The sequence below is a fragment of the Streptopelia decaocto genome, assembly GCF_964273445.1.
Source record: "Streptopelia decaocto genome assembly, chromosome: 8".
Lineage (NCBI taxonomy): Eukaryota > Metazoa > Chordata > Aves > Columbiformes > Columbidae > Streptopelia > Streptopelia decaocto.
The window spans coordinates 16,695,637-16,719,668 of record NC_138662.1 but is presented as its reverse complement, the minus strand read 5'-3'; the positions used below and the strand labels follow the sequence as shown (position 1 = coordinate 16,719,668).

General features: G+C 38.9%; 1 protein-coding gene across 3 annotated transcripts in view; it reads right to left on the bottom strand.

Moving 5' to 3' along the window:
• The window catches only part of FHIT (fragile histidine triad diadenosine triphosphatase), a 542,931-nt gene that overhangs the window by 137,150 nt on the left and 381,749 nt on the right, over positions 1–24,032 (bottom strand). For 2 of the 3 annotated variants that reach the window (XM_082059674.1, XM_082059675.1), the window contains exons 4-5: positions 3,789–3,934; positions 2,894–2,923 (exon numbers count right to left, since the gene is read on the bottom strand). In XM_082059674.1, coding sequence (XP_081915800.1) covers positions 2,894–2,923; positions 3,789–3,934 — 176 coding nt within the window. The remainder of the gene's footprint in view (positions 1–2,893; positions 2,924–3,788; positions 3,935–24,032) is intronic. The other variant, XM_082059676.1, reaches the window with a different exon arrangement.

The window sequence follows — 24,032 nt, the reverse complement described above, 5'->3', positions numbered from 1 at the left end:
AATGTATTGTATTATTTTATGGTCTGAAACTTGGGGCATGGTTCAGAATTCCTTAGCAAATGAACATTTCCAGCTGCTAAAGGAAAGACTCATCTACACTTCCAAGGTAATGGTGAGATGAGGGTCACATATAATTTCTTCCAAAGGCCCATCCAAGGCAAACAGACTGCAATAGTGGGGGAAAGGACCATAAGCTTCCCTAGAACGCTGACCTGTAGGCTCTGCTACCTTAGATTCAAAAGAGGACATTATGCACAAGGAACAGAGTACAGCAACAACAGAGTCCAGGGGCACCACTGAAGTATCCCGACATTGTTGCACATGGTACATCTGAAACCTGCACATAGCAACAGGCCTCACACCAGCATAACGAATGTGTAACATCGGCAGACAATCTTATCATCGATTTCTATCCAAAATCACACTGAAAAGGAAATCTCCTTTAAACCTTGTCCATGCATTGCGCACATAATTTTTGGCATCTCCATAGCAAAGACAGACCCAAGACTCATACTCCAATGGAAGTCCAAGATTTTTCTTGGACATGGATTATGATTCCTTCTTGTTGACAAAGAGAATTTTCTCATCTTTTCCAGAAAAAATTTGTTAGTGAGCTTTCAACTTCAGCAAGGCTGACAGCTCTTCCCATTTTGCAGTAAAGCTTTGCACCGACCAATTTAACAGCCAATACTCTTCCTTTGCTTCCTGTAATTCTCTTCCTACATAGCACATACAGTAGCCTATATTTACACAGGTATATGGAATTACACAAAATAACAAATACAAAGGACTCCTGAAGCCATCTGGTATGTGACTCCATTCAAAGCAAGATCAGCTACACCCAATTAGCTCCCGACATAACACTCGCCTACCCTATTGAAACAGAATCTCCACAAACTCCCTTGGATATATATTGTGACGCTTTGCTGTTCTTACTATTAGAATGTTTTTCTAATGTTTGATCTGTTCCAGAAATTTTAATTAAAAGTGCCCTTAGAGGAAGACTGGATTATTGTGCATTCTGGTACATGAAGAAAAACACATACAAAAACACATGACACACTGAATTTAAGTTTTATAAATTATTTGCAAATAACATAGGTGGTTTTTCAAACTTTCTGATCCAAAATAGTTTAAATGGAACCAGCTCTTTACGTATCTACCCTGTTGTTCACTTTAAAGAAGATCTTGATCATAGTAATTTCTTCACCTATTCAAGTTTTGAAAGCTCCAGGTTATCTGAAGAAAATAGTTTTTGGCATTTTTTGGATGATAAACATCCCAAAGTGATGATGATAAATTACAGTGTTGCCCAATGATGCAGAAAAGTAGAGAAACGCAAACTGCTAACCTCTGATTTATGAATACACACTCTTTATTACAGAATCTAGGGGTTCACAGCTGTAAGAGCGGGTCATTTTCATCTCATTGCTTATTAAAAGTGTGGGAAGGAAGGATGAAGGATGGCTATCATTTTGCAATGCACTGGATAGATTAACACTTAACGCTCTTTGTCTCCAGTACAAATACAAAATTAGAAAGAATTTCTTGCCTTTTTAGGTCCTACATAAGCATTTGTTACTGTTCACACTCACAGAAGACGGAAATTTCTACATCTAGTTTTGCTCATTCATATTAGCAAATTTTCTCATGGTAATATAAGCATTCCTATAAACCTTTCCTTTAAACAGGAAAAAACAAAACAAAACAAAACCAACCAAACAAAACCTTTTATCCAACCTACTAAAAGAAATCTTGTGATCTGCTTGTTAAAACATGTTGGCTTTAATGAAAAAAATTACTTTGCAAGCTATCTGAAGTGAGACTTTGACCTATCAAGAGGCATTCCCAGTGACAGCCACCCAATGCGCTCTAAGTCACGAGCTGAGGAATCTGTGTCATCGCAATACTAAAGTAAATCATATTACGTTGCTTCATAACTCCTCAGCTTCCTAGATCTTGGGGATTTTCTGATTTCTCCTTCTCTCTCTGTACTACCTCTCTGCTAAATATGCAAAGCAGGCAACAAAAAGGAGGAGGAAAAATAAGGTCAACACAGCAAATTGGAAAGAAATAGAATGCTTCTATATGTCATCATTTGGTTGTTACAGTTTTCTTAATCAACCCAAACAGCTTCTTTGAGAAACTTAATCTGAATTTACAAAGTGCTAACCCATAGCCAGGTTTGACTTTCCTTTGTTTCCAGATGTAAAAAAAAGTGGCCTTTATTTGTGTTCAGGCATATAATGTAAATACATATGCATTTGCATCACAAGGCAGGGAAACACGGCTGGAGCGCCATCTTGGATGTTATCTATGTTATTACTCAAGTGGAGAATAGAATCATAAATCCTTCTCTTCCTCTCCACCCCCAAGCTTTTTTTCAGAAATACACTTAAAATTTGTTTTTAAGCTTCACTGGCTCCATTACATTTGAACTTCAGTAACAAGAATGTGATATGAATATGTAGGGAGAAAGCATAGAAAAAAGGTATGTTTTCATGACGTGGTTCAGTTTAACTGCTCCTATAATTAGCTACAACTCATTAGGCAATAAAAAGACAAACAAAGATATTATGAATGGAAGGGAAATATTTTCTTTGTAAAACAAACAACTTCATCAGATGCCTCTTTTCTACTGCTTTCCTTGCATAAATACACTCAGCAGCTAAGAAAAGATATTTTCATGATTGAAAATTTTTGTCTAGAAAGAAACCCTGCAAACATTATCTTGTGCAATTTCAATAAAAAGTACTTACGGCTGTTGTACACTTGGGATTTTTTGATCTCAAGGATAAAATGATACAGCAATGGTCTGCAGATGACTGCCTTTGATCTCTTATTAGTTCTTATAAGTGTCTCTTAATTTGTATTCTGTATAATAACCACTCACCTTCACTGTTTGTCCAGCTTCAGGGCCATCCTGTAAGCAAAGGGAGAAATCTCAGGTTAGAGAAAACAACAAGGATCACACAGGGATTCAGAAATCTTACTCAACAACCACTTACATCAAATTTCACTGTACATTAATTTAGCATATTTTCCTGGGGACCACTCAACACAAAATCTTTGGACAAGGCGCCTTTCCACATCACGCCACGGCAAAGTGAGAAACTGTATCTTAGACCACAAAAAAGAGTTGTTATTTTTCATTCTTTCAGATTGTATTTTTGAATAGGTAGCAATAGATTTCTGGTCCTTGTGAATATAAAATCAGACACATAAGCGAGAAATTAATCAAAGCATGCTTGCTTAAGTTCTTATTCTAATGAAATGATTTGCTTTGAACAAAGCTCTTTTTGGTATAAACACACTGAGCACAAATAACTGAAAGGTCAGAATTGATAACATATTTACATGGCTACATTTCTCTGCCTGCAGATAAACAGCTGTAAGCAGAAATTACCTGTTTCATCACAAGCAGAGGGTTACCTGCTGAACAGGGACATGTGGCTGCCTTCTCTAAGTCAATCCTGCAAACCTTTGTCTGAAGGAAGAGTATTTGCTGAAATACTCACAAGCAAGCACCATGTTTGGGAGTGGTCGCTGGCTTATTCCAAAGTTTGCAGTTATTAATTATCCATACCTTTCTGCTGCTTTGCCCCTCATTTTTTTCAATGGCAAATCTGACAGACTGCAATGCAGCTCTTGTTCTTTTTTTTTATTATTATTTTTGCATTTATTGCCTCTTGAAGTTTGAAAGTCATTTTGTCATTGGACTAAGGAAGAAGGTTGAAAGCTTGATAAAACAAACCATTAAACCTTTTTTAGTTGACTGGTTTACAAACCTGAATGGCAATGGTGAGCGAAGTGCTGCAGAAGTGTTTCTCCACCACATTGCTGACCCTTTGCGTCGTACGAAATAAATCGGCCACTTCCTCGGGATTCAAGTCACGGAAACGCTCCACTGGCCGCAGGGGACAAACAAGGACATCTGAAGGTGGCATCGTCAAGGCAAAAATGCAAGTCTGAGTTGTCCAGGACAAGTGTCTCAATCCATAGCCCGTAACCTGCTTCTAATCTTTGAATTGCCTAAACTTTTCCTGAGGACTACAGCAAGAGCAACTACAACATAAGGCTAAATACAGAGAATCACACGATGCTTTGTGCAGAACTTGTTTCCTCGGATCCCTCAGATATGGGCAAAATGACTAAACTAAGGTCCATATGTTACTACTGAGACATCTAAAGTAAAGTTTTCAGACTCAGAGTTACCATTTTGATAGAGAGATGTGTATTTAACACCTCTGAGAGTCAAACACATTTCCTGTTGTGATTAAAAATGGGGGAAAGCCAAGGGAATTTCAGATGGGTTTGGGTGTATGATCTGAGGCAGACGTTTACAATGCTGTTCCACACATGCGGTATGTATTTTTGAAAATCTTGATCCTACACCTATAATTTTACATATCTAAATGTGAAAAGCTGACACTACACTGATAATAGCAGGTCGCTTATTACTACATCACATTAATTACCATTCACAAGGAATGCTCATATGTTACAAATATATGGTTTTAGAAATACATTAAGATAATTAACACTATACCCTTTTAATTGTGGTGTTCACAACACTGTAAATATACTTTTTGATTTTATTCTACCTTGGTGACTGCACTTTGTGAATCAGCAAAATGAAGGTATAAAGTAAACAATGGAAGTACACAGACAGTATCCACAGTCACCTGATCTGCTGTGTTCACAGAAATGAATAATTGCTCTGATTCCTCACTTGAAAGTCAATTTTGTAACATTATTAATAGGGTCCAGAACTCTTAGCAGAGCCTCAGGTGTCTAAATTCAACCACCAAGTACTTGGGACTTGATTCTCATTTTAATTCCCTGCAGACAGGATTTTTCTTCTGACTTCCAGTATTGTGTTTGCAGAATAAAGACCTTAAAATCACCTTTAACACCACTTGAACTTTCACGACCAAAGGCTATGAAAATTAACAACTTCTTACTTTTTCAGTATTAAAATGAGAGTTCAAAGGAGTATTTGAAGAAAATTAAGTTCCATACCATTGTATTACAGCCGTCTATACTTTTACTGCATCTTGAAGCCTGCAGGTATTCATGAATATTCCCTGTACTCCAGAAATGTAACTAGGAGATGCTCTGTAGTTAATAGGTTCACACAAAGGTTATATCAACCTGATTTTCAAGGAACTTGAGATGCTTGCAATAAAGATTAACACACGTGAAGGATTATTTACTTCCATAAACACAGAGTCAACATATTTACATTCACCAAGTTTATCGCAGGAATCACATTTAAAATTCTGATTCAAGGGAAAAACAGACATTTTCTGGAAGTAAAGAAGTAGGGTCAGGTTTTGATCATTTTTGAGAATCCAGATGAGGACAGATGAGATTATAATGGGTATTTGCTAAAGTGGGAGCAGATTTTTCGAGCAAGCTCCACAGCCAGCAGCTCCCAATAGAACCAGAGAAGACTGGCCCCATCTGTGGGTGTTAATCTACTTTGAAAATCTGGCCCTTGTTTTCATTTCTTAGTAAAGCATGAGCTCTCCCAGTACTGTTTCCTTTTTCTCTTGTGACAACTTTTGGTATTAAAATTTAAGAAAGGAGAAATATGTGTTTAGAAAGCAGGTACTTGGAAATACACCAAAACTGGATGGCGACAAAAAGCCTAGTTTTGTGGGGTTTTAGTTCTAAAATGCTGTGCCTCTTGGCAAGCTACTGGGCACAATAAAGCTCCTGAAATTTATTTGTGACTTCTCAGCACACTGTACAAAGCACCTCCAAAAAAGACGCTGTTGGCTGAACTTAGGGCCCAAGGGAAGATCTGGAAACTTGCTTGGCAGACCTGATTTCCATACCAGGAATAAAGGAATAGAAAGACTAATTAATTTTACTCATAAAAAGGAAATCCATGTCAACAGTAAAACAGGAAAAAAGACATTCGTTTAATCCGAGTTCATTTTTCAAAAGGAGAGAAGGGAAGCTTTTACCCTTAGGGCATCTGATACTTAAGTAGATAATTATCCTTCTTCTGCAGCACTGCTTTATTATCATGGGTCAACGAACCATTTATAAATGAAGAATTTCCCCTCACTTACCTCTAGCAAAACTGCTGCTTACGTTAAGACAAGTTTCCTTTTCTCCTTTAGAATCTTTTCCCAGCAGCTTCTCCCCCTCTGGGACTCATACACACCTCACCAGCAATTGTTTGTTCTCAACCCAGCTCAGGGCCGCAGCCATGAGTATGAATTTTTGCATTAATCATGGCTTCTGCAAACTTATATTAACACTGTACTACTTGTCGCTGTGAAGCATTCTAAAAAACATGGGCTGCTTGCGAGAGCTTTTGTTTCCATAGCACATAGCGGAGGGATAAAAAAGTGCAATGCGAGGCTGGGTGTGACCGAGGCAGGACATCCAATTTCTCTTCTTAATTCTATCACTAATCCACTCTGACATTTGAACAAGTTGTCTCTGCACCTCTCTTTCTCCTCTTCCACAATTTATCTGTCTTATCTGCTTAGACAGCATTGCCAGTTGGTGCAATGGATGTTTTCTTATTAAGTGGTGAGGCTCTTGGCTCATGTGGGGCTGTGACGTGCTCCTGCAATATCAAATGATGTGCCCATAAACCACGTCATGCTGCAAAAACGATTTTCACTTCCTTCTTACGTTACCAAGACCCATTTACAACTCAAACTAGGTTTTAACCGTATTTCTGTCTTTGAATGTGATAAATAATTCAAAGGCACAATCACGCACTCGAGCTTCTTTACTGAACTTTCCATCATTTCAAAATAATGCTACGAAGAATAATGATAGAATTTCTGAATCAGAATGAGAATGTAATTAGGACAACTTTCAAGTTGTATTTAACTATGAATATATAAAAAGGCAAATGTTAGAATGAATTCATGCATTGAGGTCACTAAGAAAACAACCATTCACCACAACAGTTTTTAACTACAGTTTTTAACACTAGGATAGCTTTTCGTTTGACATCCTGGTCAGATTTTAATCTGAATAAATGTTCTACACACCTCAAAATTCTTCCTAAGTTTAAAATTAGATAAACTATTCATTGCTTTCTGCAATTACCCACTGCAAAGGCTGCTATGAACTACTGATGTGCTTCAGGTGACTGTGTATTACAGATGCAAGTGAAAGTGAGTCTGTACTTGTGTCTTCGTGCAATTACTCCTTAGACAGAAGCATCTCCTGCCATCTGAGATGCCTCGGGGCAGCCAGCTGCTCTTCCAGAAGGGCAGGAGTCTCCCATATGCCCTGTGTCGTACCTGTAAGCCAGGTGGGAAGGCAGAGTCATCTCGGGGTATCTGAAATAGCGGTAGGTACCTATATCTGGGCAACAGCCCCCACTTTTCAGAGAGGCTCAGCAGGACAAGGGCTGATACTCAGCAGATGTGCTGCACAATTGAAGACAGCATTCTTGCCTTCAGAACGTTTGAACTTTACATTTCCTTTCTCTAACCACCATAATTAATAATTTCATGATTTCTTCATTCATTCTAAACTGCTACTGACTGATGAAGTTTCTATTTTTAAGCTTTGATACGCACAGCTGTTATTTCCTTAAAAATCTCTGAGTCAGTCTGCATCATTAGAGTATGTGCAATTTAATACGTCAGCTTCTCCATTTTAAGGAGTGGAAAACCTTCACATCTTCTTATAATCTGTGATCATACATTCCTCTCTTCTAGATCTCACAGGAGTCTCTCAGCCACCTTACTTTTTTCCTAATACTTAAATACGCATACACAAATCAATATATATACCCTCAGACACACTAAAAGCTCCATTAAAGATTTATTAAACAATTAGGAATGTCAGTATTTTCCAAAGACTACCAGTAGATAGACTAAAACTCCAGGTATATTAATGGAAGTGCATAACCATAAAGTAGCATTAAAGCAAGAGTGGATCAGACGCATTACCCTCAAACTGAGCTATAAGGATGACCTATGATTTCAACAAAATCACTTGACCTTATATATTGGGCACAGTAGACCACTCCCTGCACAACCTTGGGCAGGCTGTTTAATGCACCAAAGCCTGAGCCTCCTCCATAATTCAAATTAACAGCCCCTGCCTTTCTCCAACTGTTGGATTGTAACCTGTTTGGAAAAGCTCAGACTCGTGCCCAAGTAAGCGTGGTTCAACAAGATCCACATGCCAGCAGTGCAAGGATGCTGGAACTCACATGCCAGCTCTCAGCCCTCGATAGTCAAGATTATACACATTTCCATAAATGACTCTCACTTTTCCATTAACTTTTCAGACCATAGTAACTGCAGCCCTTTGAGACTGGTATTTAGAGGCATTTACCGCAATGTGGTTCAGCAACAGGTGCCCAAACACCGTCAAAGCTCTGGTCAGTTAAGCCAAGCACAAATTCCGATGTACATCTAAGTACTGAAGGACACGTTCACGCTGGAGATGATGGGTCACTACTAGAAATGCATAATGACTCTAAGCTGATCACACAGAGAGGGCTCAGATTCTACAGGAAAAGCAAAACACACGGCCAACATCTGCATGCTCACCACTTCAAATGCAATTTTCCCTCTGCTAATAGGCAGAGTGGTGGTTGAAATTCAAATGTGCGGTAGCAATTTTTATTCGCTTCTGAATTTCAAATTTGAAGCCTAAATTATGGTAATTCTGTATTTAAGGTCTAAGCTAGGCTACACATTCCCTTCAATGGGATTCCAATCAATCCCACAAAGTGCCCATCATAAATTTTCTCACACATCAAGGTACACACATCCTGGAAAGCTGGAAAAATGGCATTTGGGAGGTCAAAAAAAAGAAAACCAAAAAAAAAGAAACCCCAATGAGGTTAAAATTCCTTTTATGTGACAAGCTTTAGAACACAGCTTTTTTTTCCTCATTAAGTCCATTAGTTTGCTATATAGAAAACACACTTATTGTTTTGACTTTTGTTTTATTCCTGAATTTGAACTTCAAAGAGAACAATTCAAAGCTTTATAAAGGAAAAAAAATTAAAGGCTCTCCAGGTACTGATATTCTAACAATAGGGGGAAAAAACAACCTTTTTTTTCCTCTTTCTGAGGAACCAGTGAAAAACATTAAAACTGACAGGTTTTCTTAATATGTGAGGCTTTAAAAGAACAAAATACAAGGGGGTAAAGGCAGAATATTAAAAAGTGAAAGGGTAATTGCTGCTTTATGAAGCTCCTGGGTTTGACCAACATTGTTAGTTTTCTAAATCATCTGTTACAAAAGGTTTTAACTTAGGAAAATGATTTATTTTCAATGTGTAACGTGGCTGGGAATCCGTAGCTCACATAGTGATGGAAATACTGTTCCTGTTCATGTGACTTTTGGAAGATTTATAAATTCTTCCCTCTCACAATAGCATAAGATCTAAAATATATTAAAAATATTAAAGATGATAAATAGTAGTTCATAAACTATCAAAAACTTTTAAAACTCTTGAAATATCTATTTTAGCATTCTAAAACTTATACACAAAAGGCAGGTTAGTTAATAATAAAAACGTCCCTTAATAGTTTAAAAGCTTGGGAAACTCATCAAAGCTGACTTTTCCATTAATATTTTGGTTTTGACTAACCAGTTTTCATTAAAAAAAAAAGTGTCCCAAACTATAGTACAGATGGAGACTTAATATTGTTTCACGTATTTCATAAGCTTGGGTGAATAACTTGCAGCATCGTAGCCTCTGCTTCCTCCTCCTGGCTGAAAATGTCCCAGTCATTTCCCAGTCAACACTCAGCAAGGATTCCTGCCTTGGAGATCAAGGCTTTGCTCATTTTAGGATTAATACAGACTGTAGTACCGTGGATATTGCTGCCATGTTTTTTAACAGGAGGAAGCATCTGGGAGACATGTAGGATGGTGTCCCTGGTGCGATGCTGCTCAGTGGCCAGCTCAGCCCTCACCCGGGTGGGAAGACAGTCCCTTGGTGCAGCTGCTGGGAAGAAGAACCATCTGTAGAAGACTACAAAAATCATTATTTCTATCCCATGCGTCTGTATGAAAGGCCCCTTCCGCACATCCATAAGCTAGCTGATGGGAATGCAGAAATAATGCGCTGTGGAGAGCTGGGTGAGGGATTATTCTTTTCTTACACTCTGTTTTACATGAATTTGCATCAAGTGCCCCAAGCAGAGAGAATCAGTCAGACAAAGCTTCAGGTATTAAAACTCACCACGTTTTCCCCAGATTCAACTGAGGAGTGTAGGCAGGGGTACTGAATTCATCATTGCATCTAAGCAAAAGTTTTCTTTGTTCAAAAGCTCTAATTGCTAACACAAAGAAGTCCCACAGCTCAGAAAAAACACAGGAGAATACATGACTAATAAAATTAATAGAACTGAAAAACAACTGCCTGTCATTTATCTTTTTCCTGCCCTTGAATAATTCTTCACATTTTGAAGGCTACAGGAGCAATTTCTCTATGCAAAGAAAACAATAATGATTCCACAGACACCGCCTATATATAGGAGTAAAGAAGCAAGCGAAAACAACCGAAATAGCTCATGCACCTACACATACAAGCATCTAAAATCCTCTAAAAATGAATCAAATACATATTCTGCTTCATTACTACAACAATACATCCATTCAGACCTCACTAAACTCACCGAATCAGGATGTACATAAAACTGTAGTAACGCAAGAACTATGTTTCCCCCTTGGGAAAAATCTTATTCAGTAAGACGGAGTGACTCACTTTTGGAAGGAAATCTGTAGAGGCTATTTGGATTAAAAGTGAGCATCTCACAATAGGCAGAGGTGGAGGAGCACTCTTTAGAACTTGCTAGTTTAGGAGAAAACTTAGCTGTGAATGATAAAGATTATTAAGAACCAAAGAAAATGCAATAAAATGACAATAAAAAACTTAAAAATTGCTTCAGCCTATTAAAACCACACACAAAGCATTTTTTGATCTTGCTATGCCACATCTTAGCATTAATAAAAAAGTCATTAAGATAAGACGAATTATCTAAACACAGTTGATCTTGATAATGCAGCTCAGCACGTGTTTACACTAACACAGAAGACCAGATTTATGCAATAAAACAGAGAATTAGTGCTTCCAGTGGAATGAAGAGCAATAAGTGTAAATCTTTAACATGGATCCCTCTGCACTATGAGATGTGCACTGTTTTAAGACCACACTGCACCTTTTATACAGTGGGGTTTTTTTTCACTCTACCTGATCTTCTCACCCCACTGAAGCTACTTAAAATAATTCTTCATGTAAAGTTGCAATAGTTCCAATAAATTAACAAATATTATTTCACTTTTTCTGTAGGAAAAAATTCAGTACATCTAATTTAAACATATATAGGGCTCATAGTCTAAATCATGCTAGATGGTACAAAGTACTGCTACTCAAAGTACAGTGACTCCACAAGACAGAGCCACAGCGGGGAAATGTGAGACTCAGAACTGCTCACTTTTCATTTTAAACAAGGCTTTTGTATATTTGATAGTCACTTTAAATGCCTTTAGGGTATGTCAAGTAGGTCAACTAAAAGCTCAGTTCCTCATAGCAAGTGGTATTTTACTGTAGGATTTGTCCTTTTCTGCCAGCTACTGACCTCAGGGGCAGCCTCGGGCAATAGCTGGTGCCTAAGTGGAACCACAGTGAGAACGGCCATGGGAGAGATGGTGGCTCAGAAACACGCCTCTGATCCAAGTTTCATTTGGTGGAAGATTACTGTAGAACTAAAGTTACATTTGTACCAGGAATGATGATCACATTATGGAATCACATTGAGCTTTTGATCTGGGAAGGCTCAAAGGCAATAACCAATGGCCAAAGTGGAAATGTAGAAGTCCCAATATGAAAGGACTTCATCTGCAATTTGTATGATGTTCTGAGAAGACACCGTAAGGAAATACTTCTGTACAACAACCCAGTTTGGCTAAGAACTACGTCTACACTGCTCCAGATGATATATCTTACTCCTAAATATATGACAAAACTATTAATAATTACATGAAATCTATGTACATTTACCAGTTATAAATGGATAACACCGTTGAAATAAACAGCCATGCCTGAAGCTGACAGCAGGAGCCAAACAGCATTTAGGATGTCACACTCGAAGGGTGGGAGTTTTGCCTAAACACTGGAGCAACGGTATTTGCCATAGGAAGTGGTATGTTCATGTAAAGCAGATCAACAGCTACGAGTCTCGTCCAAATGACCTGCACCACCAGAAAACTGCATTGAATTCAATTCAAATTAACCCTGCTGGAATTATAACATCTCATTGCAAAGCCTCATCCCAAACAGAAGCAAGCTCATGATGCAGCCTCTCCACCTGAGAATAAAACACAACTTATGAGAAAATGCTTCAACATTGAGTCTTATTTAAAGCTGTGCCACCATTATATTCAAAATATAATGTGATCATTATGAAGGTATATTCTAGCTCATGATTCAGGAACTATAATGAGGGAATAATTAATTACTAAATATTACTTATGACAAAATTACTTTCTTGCAATTTATTGGATGCCATATTACAGGCATTAAGTTTTATTGGAAACAAGCTTTAACCTGGCAGAAAGACACCACGGAGTGTGTTGGGAATTAAGTTCTGTACAAACCATAAGCGTTATTGACATTGTTGTCTATGGTACTTGAAAGAACACACTTTCTTTTTTCTCTTCTGGGCATCTATGGCAGGACACAGCAATAAAATAAACAGATGAATATCTGGTGAATCTCCCTGGCATTTATCTTTTGAAGGTAAATTGGTTAAACCAAGTGGGAACTGTGAAAAGCCAGTGCTTTGTGGCAGTGCTGAAGTTCCTTACTACTTGGGAAGTTTCACTCCTTCCATCCACTTCTGTTTTCTCTAAAATTAAGTCATCTCAAGGAAGGTTCTGTTGGACCTGCTGCCGGAGAAACTGGTAACAGATCCACTTTCTCCAACTACCCATCAATGGCAGATGATCAAGAGCTCTTTATAACTCCACTGAGCCTATGCTGAACAGCACAGAGAAAGACAAGCTTGTGGTAGCACGTGCCAGACCAACAGCATCTTCATTTTGTGACCAGTGAAGCATCAGCTGGAGGAATGCAGTACAAGATCAATTATCAGAGTATCACAGGGGACAATTAATGTGTTTGGATAATCAAGGTTTCCAGGTAATGAAGGTAATTTTGAATGTAATTGACAGATAATGAGGAACATGAATAACAGGGAGTTTTGGAAAACTGAATTTGGATAATTCAGTCTGTTTTACACTAAGTGTATTCCTCAAAGAATATTGTAATGTATGCTGGGATTTTCAAAGTTTTCAAATAGAATACACCACCTGATAACCATTAATTTATCAGAAGTGGCTTTCTACCCAGTTCTGTTAGGGCATTCAGAAAAATACTCCAGTTAGAGTCAATGGAGAGCTGTGTTTCTCCTAAGCTGGGAGTTCTCATGGCATATTTTGTGCGCTTAGTTACTGAAATTGCTTCTAAAGGAACAGGATGGGCTATGCTGTTCCAGGGAACTAATCCATGAGTAGAATGGGCCTAAATAACACAGGAGAGAAAGAAGCACTCTTGCAGAAAAGAAATGTTCCCTCCACCCTTTGCAGGAATGGTTTAGCCCTCTGTAAGAACATCAGCAACTTTAGGAACAGTCTGAAAAACAAGAGAATGTTCTATCTGCCTTATGAAAGAGCTGTTCACTACACTTGCATGGCAGAACAGCGTATCATAATACCTGTGCCCTGCAAGACCACATCTTTGCTGCTGCACCTAAAAATAAATCCCCCATTGTATTTCCATCAGTTCCTTTGGATGCTTAAAACTGCAAAGTCCATGATAAAGAACCTAGATGAGCATCTTTATTGCATTGGCTAATACACAGTTCAAGTAGATGTTGTAGAGAAATGACTTTGCAAGTAAAGGAGTTTATTACTGGTTTTGAAAATGTTTTTACTTCTTTTCTGTTTAGCAGGAACTACTGAAAACAGTATGGCTGTCATTCTAAGGAATTCTTAGAAACCCTTAGAAACATTAATAGTTGGAGGACAGGAACACTGAAATGGTAAACAAGGGAAATGTAACTGGGAGCTGAAAGATGTATTTCAAAACTAGAAGGAACTTAACAATAGCATCTTCTGCAGTTTACATATCTGGGGATTAAAACAACTAGTGCAGCAAGGCAGGGAATCAGCCTTCACTCAGCTTCAGTAGAGGGAAAGGTGGGGTATAAATACCAAAGACACTGTTTAGTGTTTAAGCAGAGACTCAGAGGCAGTCCAACATGACAAGAAAATATTTTAGGCCACTATTCTTTAACTACATAATTCTGACAACTTCTTTCATATCTGCTTTAACACAAAAAGCTTGGCATAGACAAGAATGTTCATAGAAAGTGCACGTGTCAGGGCAAAATGCTCCCAAAGACACATTTTCCCTCACCTGGCAGGAGCGTCAGCTTTGGATAAGTCATACTTAAGGGCTGAGAAAATGAAAAACAGCCATAGAGTATATCTTCAACATGAAGCGATCCGTATGAAGCCCTCCTTTTAATACAAAATAAAACTCAAGCCGAGATGGTAAAACATGGCTTACAAGGCATCCAAGACAATGAAAGCTATAAAGCAGGAGGGAATTAGAAAGTAGATGCCCCCCCTGTTTTTCCACTTGCATAATAAGTCCTCTCTTGGATAAGAACAACAAGGCCCTGTGTCATGACTGCCTCTGTAGATGCTGTTCTAATACTATTATTGTCATTAATGCTCATTGTTCACAGCTCTGCACATCATAGCTGGGCATTTCAGCATGCACGGTACATAAATTCATACTCTCATCCAGGATTCCTGCAATATTCAAGAACATGAGAATGAAGAAGACAAACTAGCAGTTTAACTCCAAATAACCTTATTTTTTGCGAGTGTCATCTGAAACCATTACTTTAATGTGATTATCTGTTTTTATTATTTCCTTTCTGTGGACTTGGAATAAAGACACAACTGAGACTCTCTCAGACACGGTCACTGGCATCATTACAGTCTTTCTACTGTCATCAACAGAGATCTGATCTGTAAATCAAGTTAGACTGTAAGGGCTACTGAAGAGCAAGTGCTCTTTATCATGCGATTACATACCCAAGCTACCACTTCCCTGGCTCACTGAGAAAAACAGACTGTTTTAGTGCCTTTACATAACCAGAATAGTTCTTAATGCACAGATTATTGACTTAGTGGGGTTTTATCATGTCCCAGTGTACCAGGGGATTCCTTAATCCAGGACTTCTTTACATGATCTATTTTCATGGCTCTTTTTATTGTCACAGTCTGTCACTATAATGATTCACAAATCCAGAACCAGCGTATGCTTAGCTCCTTAAACAGGTGCTCAAGGAGGAGAGCAGGAGAAGGCATTTCCCCTGTCTTGTTTATCCTCTCATACTCCATAAATGCCGAGCCCCATCACATGCAGCATTACAAAATTCCTGCAGAGATAAGTACAGGAAGGGTTTGGATGGCACAATGTTGGCTTTCTGCCCCACAGGAGCATTTCCACATCAGCCCATCACCTTCACAAAAGTCAGCAGGATGAAGATCCTCCTTTGCTGCTCTCAGCAGATGACCCAGAGGTCATCCTTTGTGGAGAGACGCAGAACATGCACATGTTGTCGAAGAGCCATATCCATCAGACTAGTGCTCTACAGAAACAGGAGTCTCCAAGAGCAAATACAGGTCCCAAAACAACATCTGCTGCACAACATCGGTTGCTAGTAAAAGGCCACCGGGAGACCCTGAATATCTTGCAGTTGTGAGATCATCAACAACAAAATAATCAACTGAGCAAGGGGTATGAGAAGACATTTGCAGGAGTGAAACCTCCTGTGTCTCCCTCTGTGGGTTTCTGCTCAGTAGAGACCTGAACCGCTCTTCTCCTTTCCTCTCCCTCCTCCAATTTATTAAGCCCCAGTTGCACAGGCTGAAATAGCACCATACACATGAACCTCAATACATACATGAAGCACCTTGTGAGTGCTGGACAGTGCGAGGACAGAGTTCAAGGTTATCAGATGCTTTAGGCTGAGGTCCCTCAAGGCAAGCATTTGGTTTTATGGCTTTTCAACCCTTACGTCCTCCCTCACCCTCATTAATACATATTTCCCTTGCCACTGTTGGAACCAGTGTGGGAATCTGCAAGATGACTGTGCACTCCAAATTAATCACAGGCCTGAAAGTCTCACTGGAGCAAGGTCTGAGTAGCTGTTAGCACTTCACAGCATGTCTACATACCCCCAAAGGTTTGGGCTGTGATCTCTGGTTTGGACTTCTCAGTGTTATCATAATACAAGCTCATAAAAAAATATGTCACTGTGCTTGTTGCTAGCAGACAGTTCCCCAGAGTGAGGAAAAAAAACGTTTTAAATCTGACATGTTCTAAATGTTAAAAAAGTAAATTTATGCCAAAAAAAAAAAAAACCCAAAGGAAGATGACAGTACTCTAACTGCATCCTGGATGCGAGGGAGAAAATCGATGTTGAATTTGGTATCGCAAACTTAATTCCAGCGAATAAATTTCTAGATCTCTCTGTTTCTTTCTTAAATTACAAGCACATAGAGTTTCTTGAGGGTTTATGATCACCATCAAAGCCATCTTGCTGAGAAACGTGGATGTCTTTCTCTTTCTGAAGGTCACAAAGTAGATATCCTATATCTAGGGGCTGAAAAAACAGCAACATTTGGTCCTCCTCCAAATGAAAGCATCTCCACTGTCATTTGTTTGGCTTCCTCTTGTTCAGCTGCTGGATGTGAATCACCCAGCGACATCCCAACATGTCAGTGATGGCTGTGTACACTCTTAGAAAACTCAGTCCTGCACAAGTGACATGCGTGTTCGTTAATCTGGAAATTAAACATCATCTCTTCAGATTCCCCTTGAATGTGCCTGTCTGCATTGCACATGCAACCCCATGCTGATACTTACTTCTGGTGTGAAAAACACTTGTGAACCATTTTCCCCCAAGCTCTGCTTTACTGTATCTTAGGCTTCTTATCTGGCCAGTCAGAAACTGGTGGCACAATCATTCCTGGCTGCATGTCGCTGATACAGAACAGAAGACACAAGAGATACCTAAGCGAAGCGAACAAACTAAGAGCAGTGTAACTAAAAAAGGCAGAAACCACTGCTTTTTGGTTGTTTATAGGAACTTCAAAGTTCTCCTCAGTTATAAATCATTCTGAGCTACCGGTCTACCTCAGGATGGCTGTGCTTTTGAAGGTGAAAGCTTAGAGATCAGACCTTGGGTGATAAAAGAAATGTTGGTTCCACTACAGACAAAGTTGATTGCAGAGGAGATAAAATAGTGTCCAAGAATAGGAGAGATGAGGCTGAGATGTTTTCACCATGCAACTAGTCACCAAGACATGAAAGTGCTTCTATAGGATAGATTTTCAGTAGGTGAGAATTAAGCTCTTTTAAGCCAGATCTGTCATCAGAAAGAGTAAATAAAATTTCAATTTAACTACCACTTTCTTAGGACATTTCATTAGAATGGAAAGCTATTGAATAAAACCCCCAACATTTTAAATCACACTTCAAAAAATACCACAAATCAAAACAACTTAAACCAATAGTGGTACACTTAAATAAATCCCTTGCAGCCATGACATCAGATCCTATTATATTTGTACTACTAATTTATAAGTGCAAGATACGCAAAGTTATCAATGGAAACAAGAAGCCAAAGATTTATAGGAGGGAAGGGAAATTGTTCTGTAGCAAAACATGCTCAGAATATCCTCAAAAGAACCACCAAAAGGCCATTTAATGTTGCTTCAGTCTCTTCTGTTCCAGAGGAAGCTCATCAGACAGTGTATGAAAACAAAGAACTGGCTCATAAAAGTTTCAGATAAACTATGTTTAGAAAGCATTAAAAAATATATATATAATAAAAAAAAAAAAAAAATCAACCTTTTCCTGGAAGTGATTTGTATGCAAATACACCCCAACATTTGTCACCAAAACTAAAGGATTTTGAAGTGAGAGAAGTTTTTTTGAATATAAACTTTATCACTGCTTTGATGAAATGAGATGCCAGCTGTGAGGCTGCTGCTGTCTCCTTTAATACCAATTAAAAGGATGGAAACTGGAGCTCTAGCTTGTGCTCACAGGCAGAGCTGACACCACACATGTAGCACAACTTTGACACCTAAACCTCCAGTGGCAGCAGCTGAGACATCAAGGGGCTTACATTTAAAAGTAAAACACTAGACTTACTGGCCACCTCTGTGACCTAAGTACTACAAAATGCATGAAACACTCACATGTTACTTATAATAATTTAATGTTTTCCAATGACAGGAGGATTGGGGAGCCAACGTTTGAATAAAATAAAATAAAAAGCACACTCTGCTGCTGAGAAGGAATAGTTAAATGTGTAATTTTACATTTTAACCTTTTTCCAGTTTATTCAGAAGAGTGTGTTTGCCCTTGGGCATCTTGGACGGTTTCACCCAACCCTTCTAGGCAGCAAGAACGGAGCAGGAAAGCAGCACCCAAATTGCAGCCAGTAGCTGCGTGCCCCCGGCCTCAGGGAAGGGATGAGTCTTCCCACACACTTCCAAGGTCACCAGGAGCAGATAGAGCTCAAAGCTGTGGGGCCCACTGGGCAAATGCCTTGTCAGCGGCTCTGACAGATCTTAGATTTGGGAACATTCAATAAGCCCTCTGTTCTTTTTAATTACACACTCTGCATTTTTATCTGCACTTGCATAAATCATGAAATAATGAAATCCTGCAAGGAGGAGCTTCTTCATCTCCCAGTAATTTTGACCTCAACAAGTACTGGACAATTCAAAAGACTTGCTCAGCCTTAGAAAACTATCCACACCTCTAGATGTTATCGCCATTGCTCTGCAATAGTCAATTGCTAATTGATTTCCTTTAAACTTGTGTAAGCTATAGATACATAGATGTGTACGTGCATTGAAACTCAAATTGTGTTGCCTTGTTCTGAAGTCTGATATCAAAACATCTACAATTTCCCCAGGTGTGCTGAAGGACAACCTACAGGACAAAAGTAAACCACTTTTAACAAAGCAGGACAGATTACTAGAGCAGTGAACATCTCCTTAAAATATATATATATTTTTTTTTAATTGTTTTCTTGCTTTAACTCCCATGGATGCACAACAACTGTGCTTTAGAGGATCACGTTTCTGAGACTGCCACTGATCTATCAAAAACACTCCAAAGCTTAACAACAAGCAGAGGACTCTCACTTGGAGGTTTATCTCACATGCCTGCACTTACACATTTACTTCCTCTGTTTGCACACTATGAAGATTTTCCAGAAATAGGAGTCCCAACAGGTGAAGGCTAAAGTAATTAATGTCATTTTGAATACAGTAGAGAACAAAATGTTCCCACAATGGGAAGCACAACATGAAAGAATACATCTGCACATAACAGCAAGTAAAGCATTGTGGAAGCAGATGTCAAGAAAATGGCTTTACCTTGATTCAGTTTCCTCAAGCAGAAGGATTTAGAAATTATTTTCTGAAATACGGCTTAACACTGATGGACAAGAGGCTGGGCTGAACAGCTGGGACATTTGCAGCCCCCTTTTCCCACAATGTATCTACACTGGTGATAGCACATACTACATGACGTACCTTGAACTACAGATATAGATGCACGCACAGAACAAGCCCCTCTAGAGCTGTCAAACAAGATTCAAACCCCAGTTTCTTGCACATATCTTCTGCAACAGCTAACGGAGATCACAACTGACGGCAGAACAGCATGCTGATATTGTTTGTTTTGCACACAAACCCGCACAAGCAGAAAGAGTTTTGGGACTTCAGCTTTACAAAATAGTTTTAGTATTCAGGAATGCTAACCCTTGAGATAAAAAAAAAAGCAAAAAAGTTTTCCAATATAACTTTTTTACCTAAAAGAATGATTTTTAAAAAAAGTAGAGAAGAAAGGACCCTGGGATCCATCCATCCTACACCATATAATCCCCACACAGGCTATGTGCAATAAAAAATATATTATTATTTAATATTTTTGCCTTACATAATTTAGTACAACACTGGATGTTGCAAAACCTTTTAACCCCTCCATTTTTTTCACTCTCAATTTCCACAAAAACTGGTGACTTTTCTCTAAAGAAAGTAAGGTATATAAGTTAATAAGTTGAGTAGCATTTCATCCTCACATAATAAAAATTCATAAAGAATTCTTTAAGAAACAAACCAGGAGAAATACCAAAGAGAAGAAAATCATTAGTGCTGGAGTTTCAAGAGGGCAACAGATATGGTCTCACCTGGAGCACAGCCCCTCACTCTAAAGAAAAAATCAAGGGTATCTATTGCCTTTTTTACAAATGCAGTCTGGAGGCCACAACAAAACAGCTGTAACACCGTGTCATGCAATGTAAATACGCAGGTAGGTGTCCAATTACTTCAGCTTTAAAGATCGGTGCAGTCTATCTCTTTATAAGCAAAGCGCACACAGGTTTTGATACGTGCGCTTGATGTATTTACCTTTGAAATCTGGCACTGCTGGTGACTGTTGTTGTTCAACCAAAGTGTACGTATGCAAAAGCGAGATCATTTTCATCATGCTGTGCAGTGTACAGCTGCGCCTTTCACACTAAATATCTATACTGCTGAAGAGAATGCCCTTTTTCTTTTGAAGCATGAGAGTATAAACCTCAGAGGTTCATTTCTTTGCAATGACTGAGGCCCTAATGAGCGCAACCAACACACGACTCCACTAGCTCCAGACTTAGATGCAAATATCTCCAAGGTAGATCTTTGTCAATACACCTCATAACACAAACCCACATTGCAGAGAATAAAGTCGGTATAAACCATGCTTTCATATATTACTTCATATTGAAAGATATATTGGTGACCTTATCCAGCATGACTGTTATAACAGTAATAAAACTGAATCTTGGAAGATTACACTTCTGGTCAAAGTAGTAAAATATGACCTTACGCTATTCAACATTGACATTTATTATATTAATTCAGACACAAAAACTGCATTAAAATGATGTTAAGTGTCTGGCTTTCGAGCACAACAGCTAAGAAATCTGATCTGTAAAGGAGACTTCTTCAGCAACACTCCATTTCTCATTTCACCACTGCAACACATACGGCACATATTACAGCTGCCTAGAGGACCTCAAATCTGGTAGATCGGACTCCTTAAATAAAAATCTGCTTGTATCTTAGCCATTGGGATCATGGCAGGGGTGACACAATATATTGTATCTACAGTGTTCATACATAGTGGCCTCAATATAGAAAACAAAAACCAACACCAACCCAGACCACAGAATCAGGAGTTCATCTTTGCTCTTCAAGTGGAAATACGAAAGGCTGAAAACAAAATGCTGACCACCAGACAGCAACGAGAATGAAATTTTCCACAGTCATTTTTAATATCTCAGCAGCGTGTCCATTTCAAACACAGGGAAAAAATCTAGTCTCAGGTCAGCAAGGAAGATGGAGGATTCTGCAGGATTCTGCAGTCCCACTGATTTCACTAAAAATACAGGACATACAAAGAGAGCAGCGTATCAGAGCAAAGATGTGCGCTGCAGATCTCCGAACAGAATGAGGTCTGGAGCTATTTTAGGATATAGTAAATTTTAAAAGTAGAGCTATCTGGCATTCATTGTATTTTTCTTCTGTACTTAGTGTTTATTCACATGCAAATACTGCTATACCAAATTAAAAATAAAATAAAAATCAGGGTTATGAGACAAATCCTGCTTAAAAAAAAAAAAAAATTAAAATGATAATAAAGGACTCCAAAGTCTAAGTGATCTCAGATCAGACAACAACAAGGGGATTTGAGCATTCTTTTGGAGCACAGTAATGCTGCAGAGAGCTCTGTCTCCTGTTACGAGTATCCTGACTGCTCCGTGCTGTGTTACATGCCCAGAGGGATTTTTAATGAGAAATTCAACAGTCATTTCAGTAACAACAAATACAGGACATCAACCATTTCTTTTTTCCCAGAACGGAACTCTTATATTCTGGACAGCCTAAGTTTGCAAATATGCCAAATTTTAACAATTCTGAGAATTAAATGAGAACACTAACGCTTCCCAATGTGTTGCCAAGTTGCAGATTTCTGGTTTAAACTTCAGACAGGAAGAAAAGAGAAAAATGTTGGATTTTTATAATCCAAGTTGCATAATCTGTCAAGAACAATCATTTGCATCTGGCAAATGCTGATATGCATTTTTTAGCAGAGCTAATCAACATCAGCTCAGTGAAGAGAGCAGAATGCCCCTGCCTTTGGGCCAGGCACTGCAAAATGAAGCTTATTAAAAAAAAAAGTGAAAAAGAAAAGTGGGTTTGTCTTCACGGTGGCAGCCAGCCACACCTTTTTCATTTCAGTAACCTAAAATACAGTTTTTTGGGCTTTTAGGCTACAAGTGACAGAGCTGCAGCTCTCCTGTAGTAAGGGTGACACCTCATTTCAACAGCAGCTTCACCCCAGGACATCTCTGGGGTTTGTGCACCAGGCTGACTCCATTCCCAGACCCTCCAGCTTTGCTGGAGCATCTCGACACCACATCTGTGCGGGAGACCCACTGCTCCTCCGCTTGGCAGCAGCAGTTCCCGCAGGGATGGGCAGGCAGCCTGCTGCTCAGTGTCTAGGCACATCCCTCCATTTGGTTCCCTTGCCCTCTCAGGGGTGCAACTGGGTCAGGCTTTTTTTTCTTTCTTAAATCTCCTTTTTGACACATTTCAGCAGGGTTCTCCTAATCTGCCCATATTCATGCCTCATCTTCATATAATGCGCTCTTTTAACAATGCATAAAGCACAGCTGGCCTCAACACCTGGATATAAAAGCTTGCTTTCTTTGCTCTTTACCTTTTCTCCTACATTATTTGCATCCCACTCTGATCCATCTCCTCTTATTTAAGGGGACAGAAATGTAGTAAGGCATGTTATGAATTGGAGTATTTCACAAAAAAATCCACCCAGCCCTCCATGGCCAAACTAATTATAACTGCACTCTCTCTGGCTTGATGAAGCTAAATGGAGACATACAAACTGTCTTTGAAAATAGAAAAACATGCAAGTGAAAAATGTTCATATGGAGAAATATGCATAGTGCATCAAGACTTCAGGAGCAGCAGTTTATAGACCCGGTTACTACTACATGCATTTTAAATTTGAACGCCTCCTCAGTATTCATGAAGTGTACCACAGTTCAATAGTTGTTTTCATGAGTTGTGCCTTCATTAGGTGAACAACATTAAACACCTGGGATACTGTTCAAACTAGTCCTAAGGGGCAAATTTTCATGACAAATGAGCTGAGATAAATTTTACAACTGAAAAAAAAAAAAAAAATCTCAATTTTGCAATGGTAAATTTACTACTTGTTTCAAAGAAATAAAATAAAGCAACAAAGACACAAAGTTAATATTAATATTACTTCTACAAAATCCCCACAGAAAAGCTTTCAGTTGCCTGTGCAAATAAGAACATTTCCAAATACCAGAAGGAGAGTAAATATTTATTGACACGTGTTCTTCCCTGCCCCCCCCCCTTCAGGTTAATGGGGTTAATTCCCCACTATCTTTGGAAATTCCTGTATGTTCATTATCAAAGTGACTTCTTATGCCTTTATGGCTAACAGTATCTTACAGATTTTGTTTGAATCTGCTTTATTTTTTTCCTAAGGCTTGTAGTGTGCTCCTTAGGATTTTTATTTGCATACTGTTCCATTGGAGATATTATCAAACGTACATTTTATTTGCCCGCTCCCTCACTGGGAGACTTCCTTGTTCAGCGCTGAGTGATAAATGCCCCTGTGCACGCACAGCCCTCTGGCTCTGAGTCAGCCACAGGTGTTTTCCCACCCAAAAGCTTTGGGAAGGCTCGGAAACAGCTAATTGCAAGGAAGTTCTCTTGCCCCACAGTGCTGGCCATCCCCACTGCACACGTGGGAAAGGCCGATTCCCCTCCAGCTACCGCTATCAGGACACAGAAACGTTTTGTATATGGGGTTT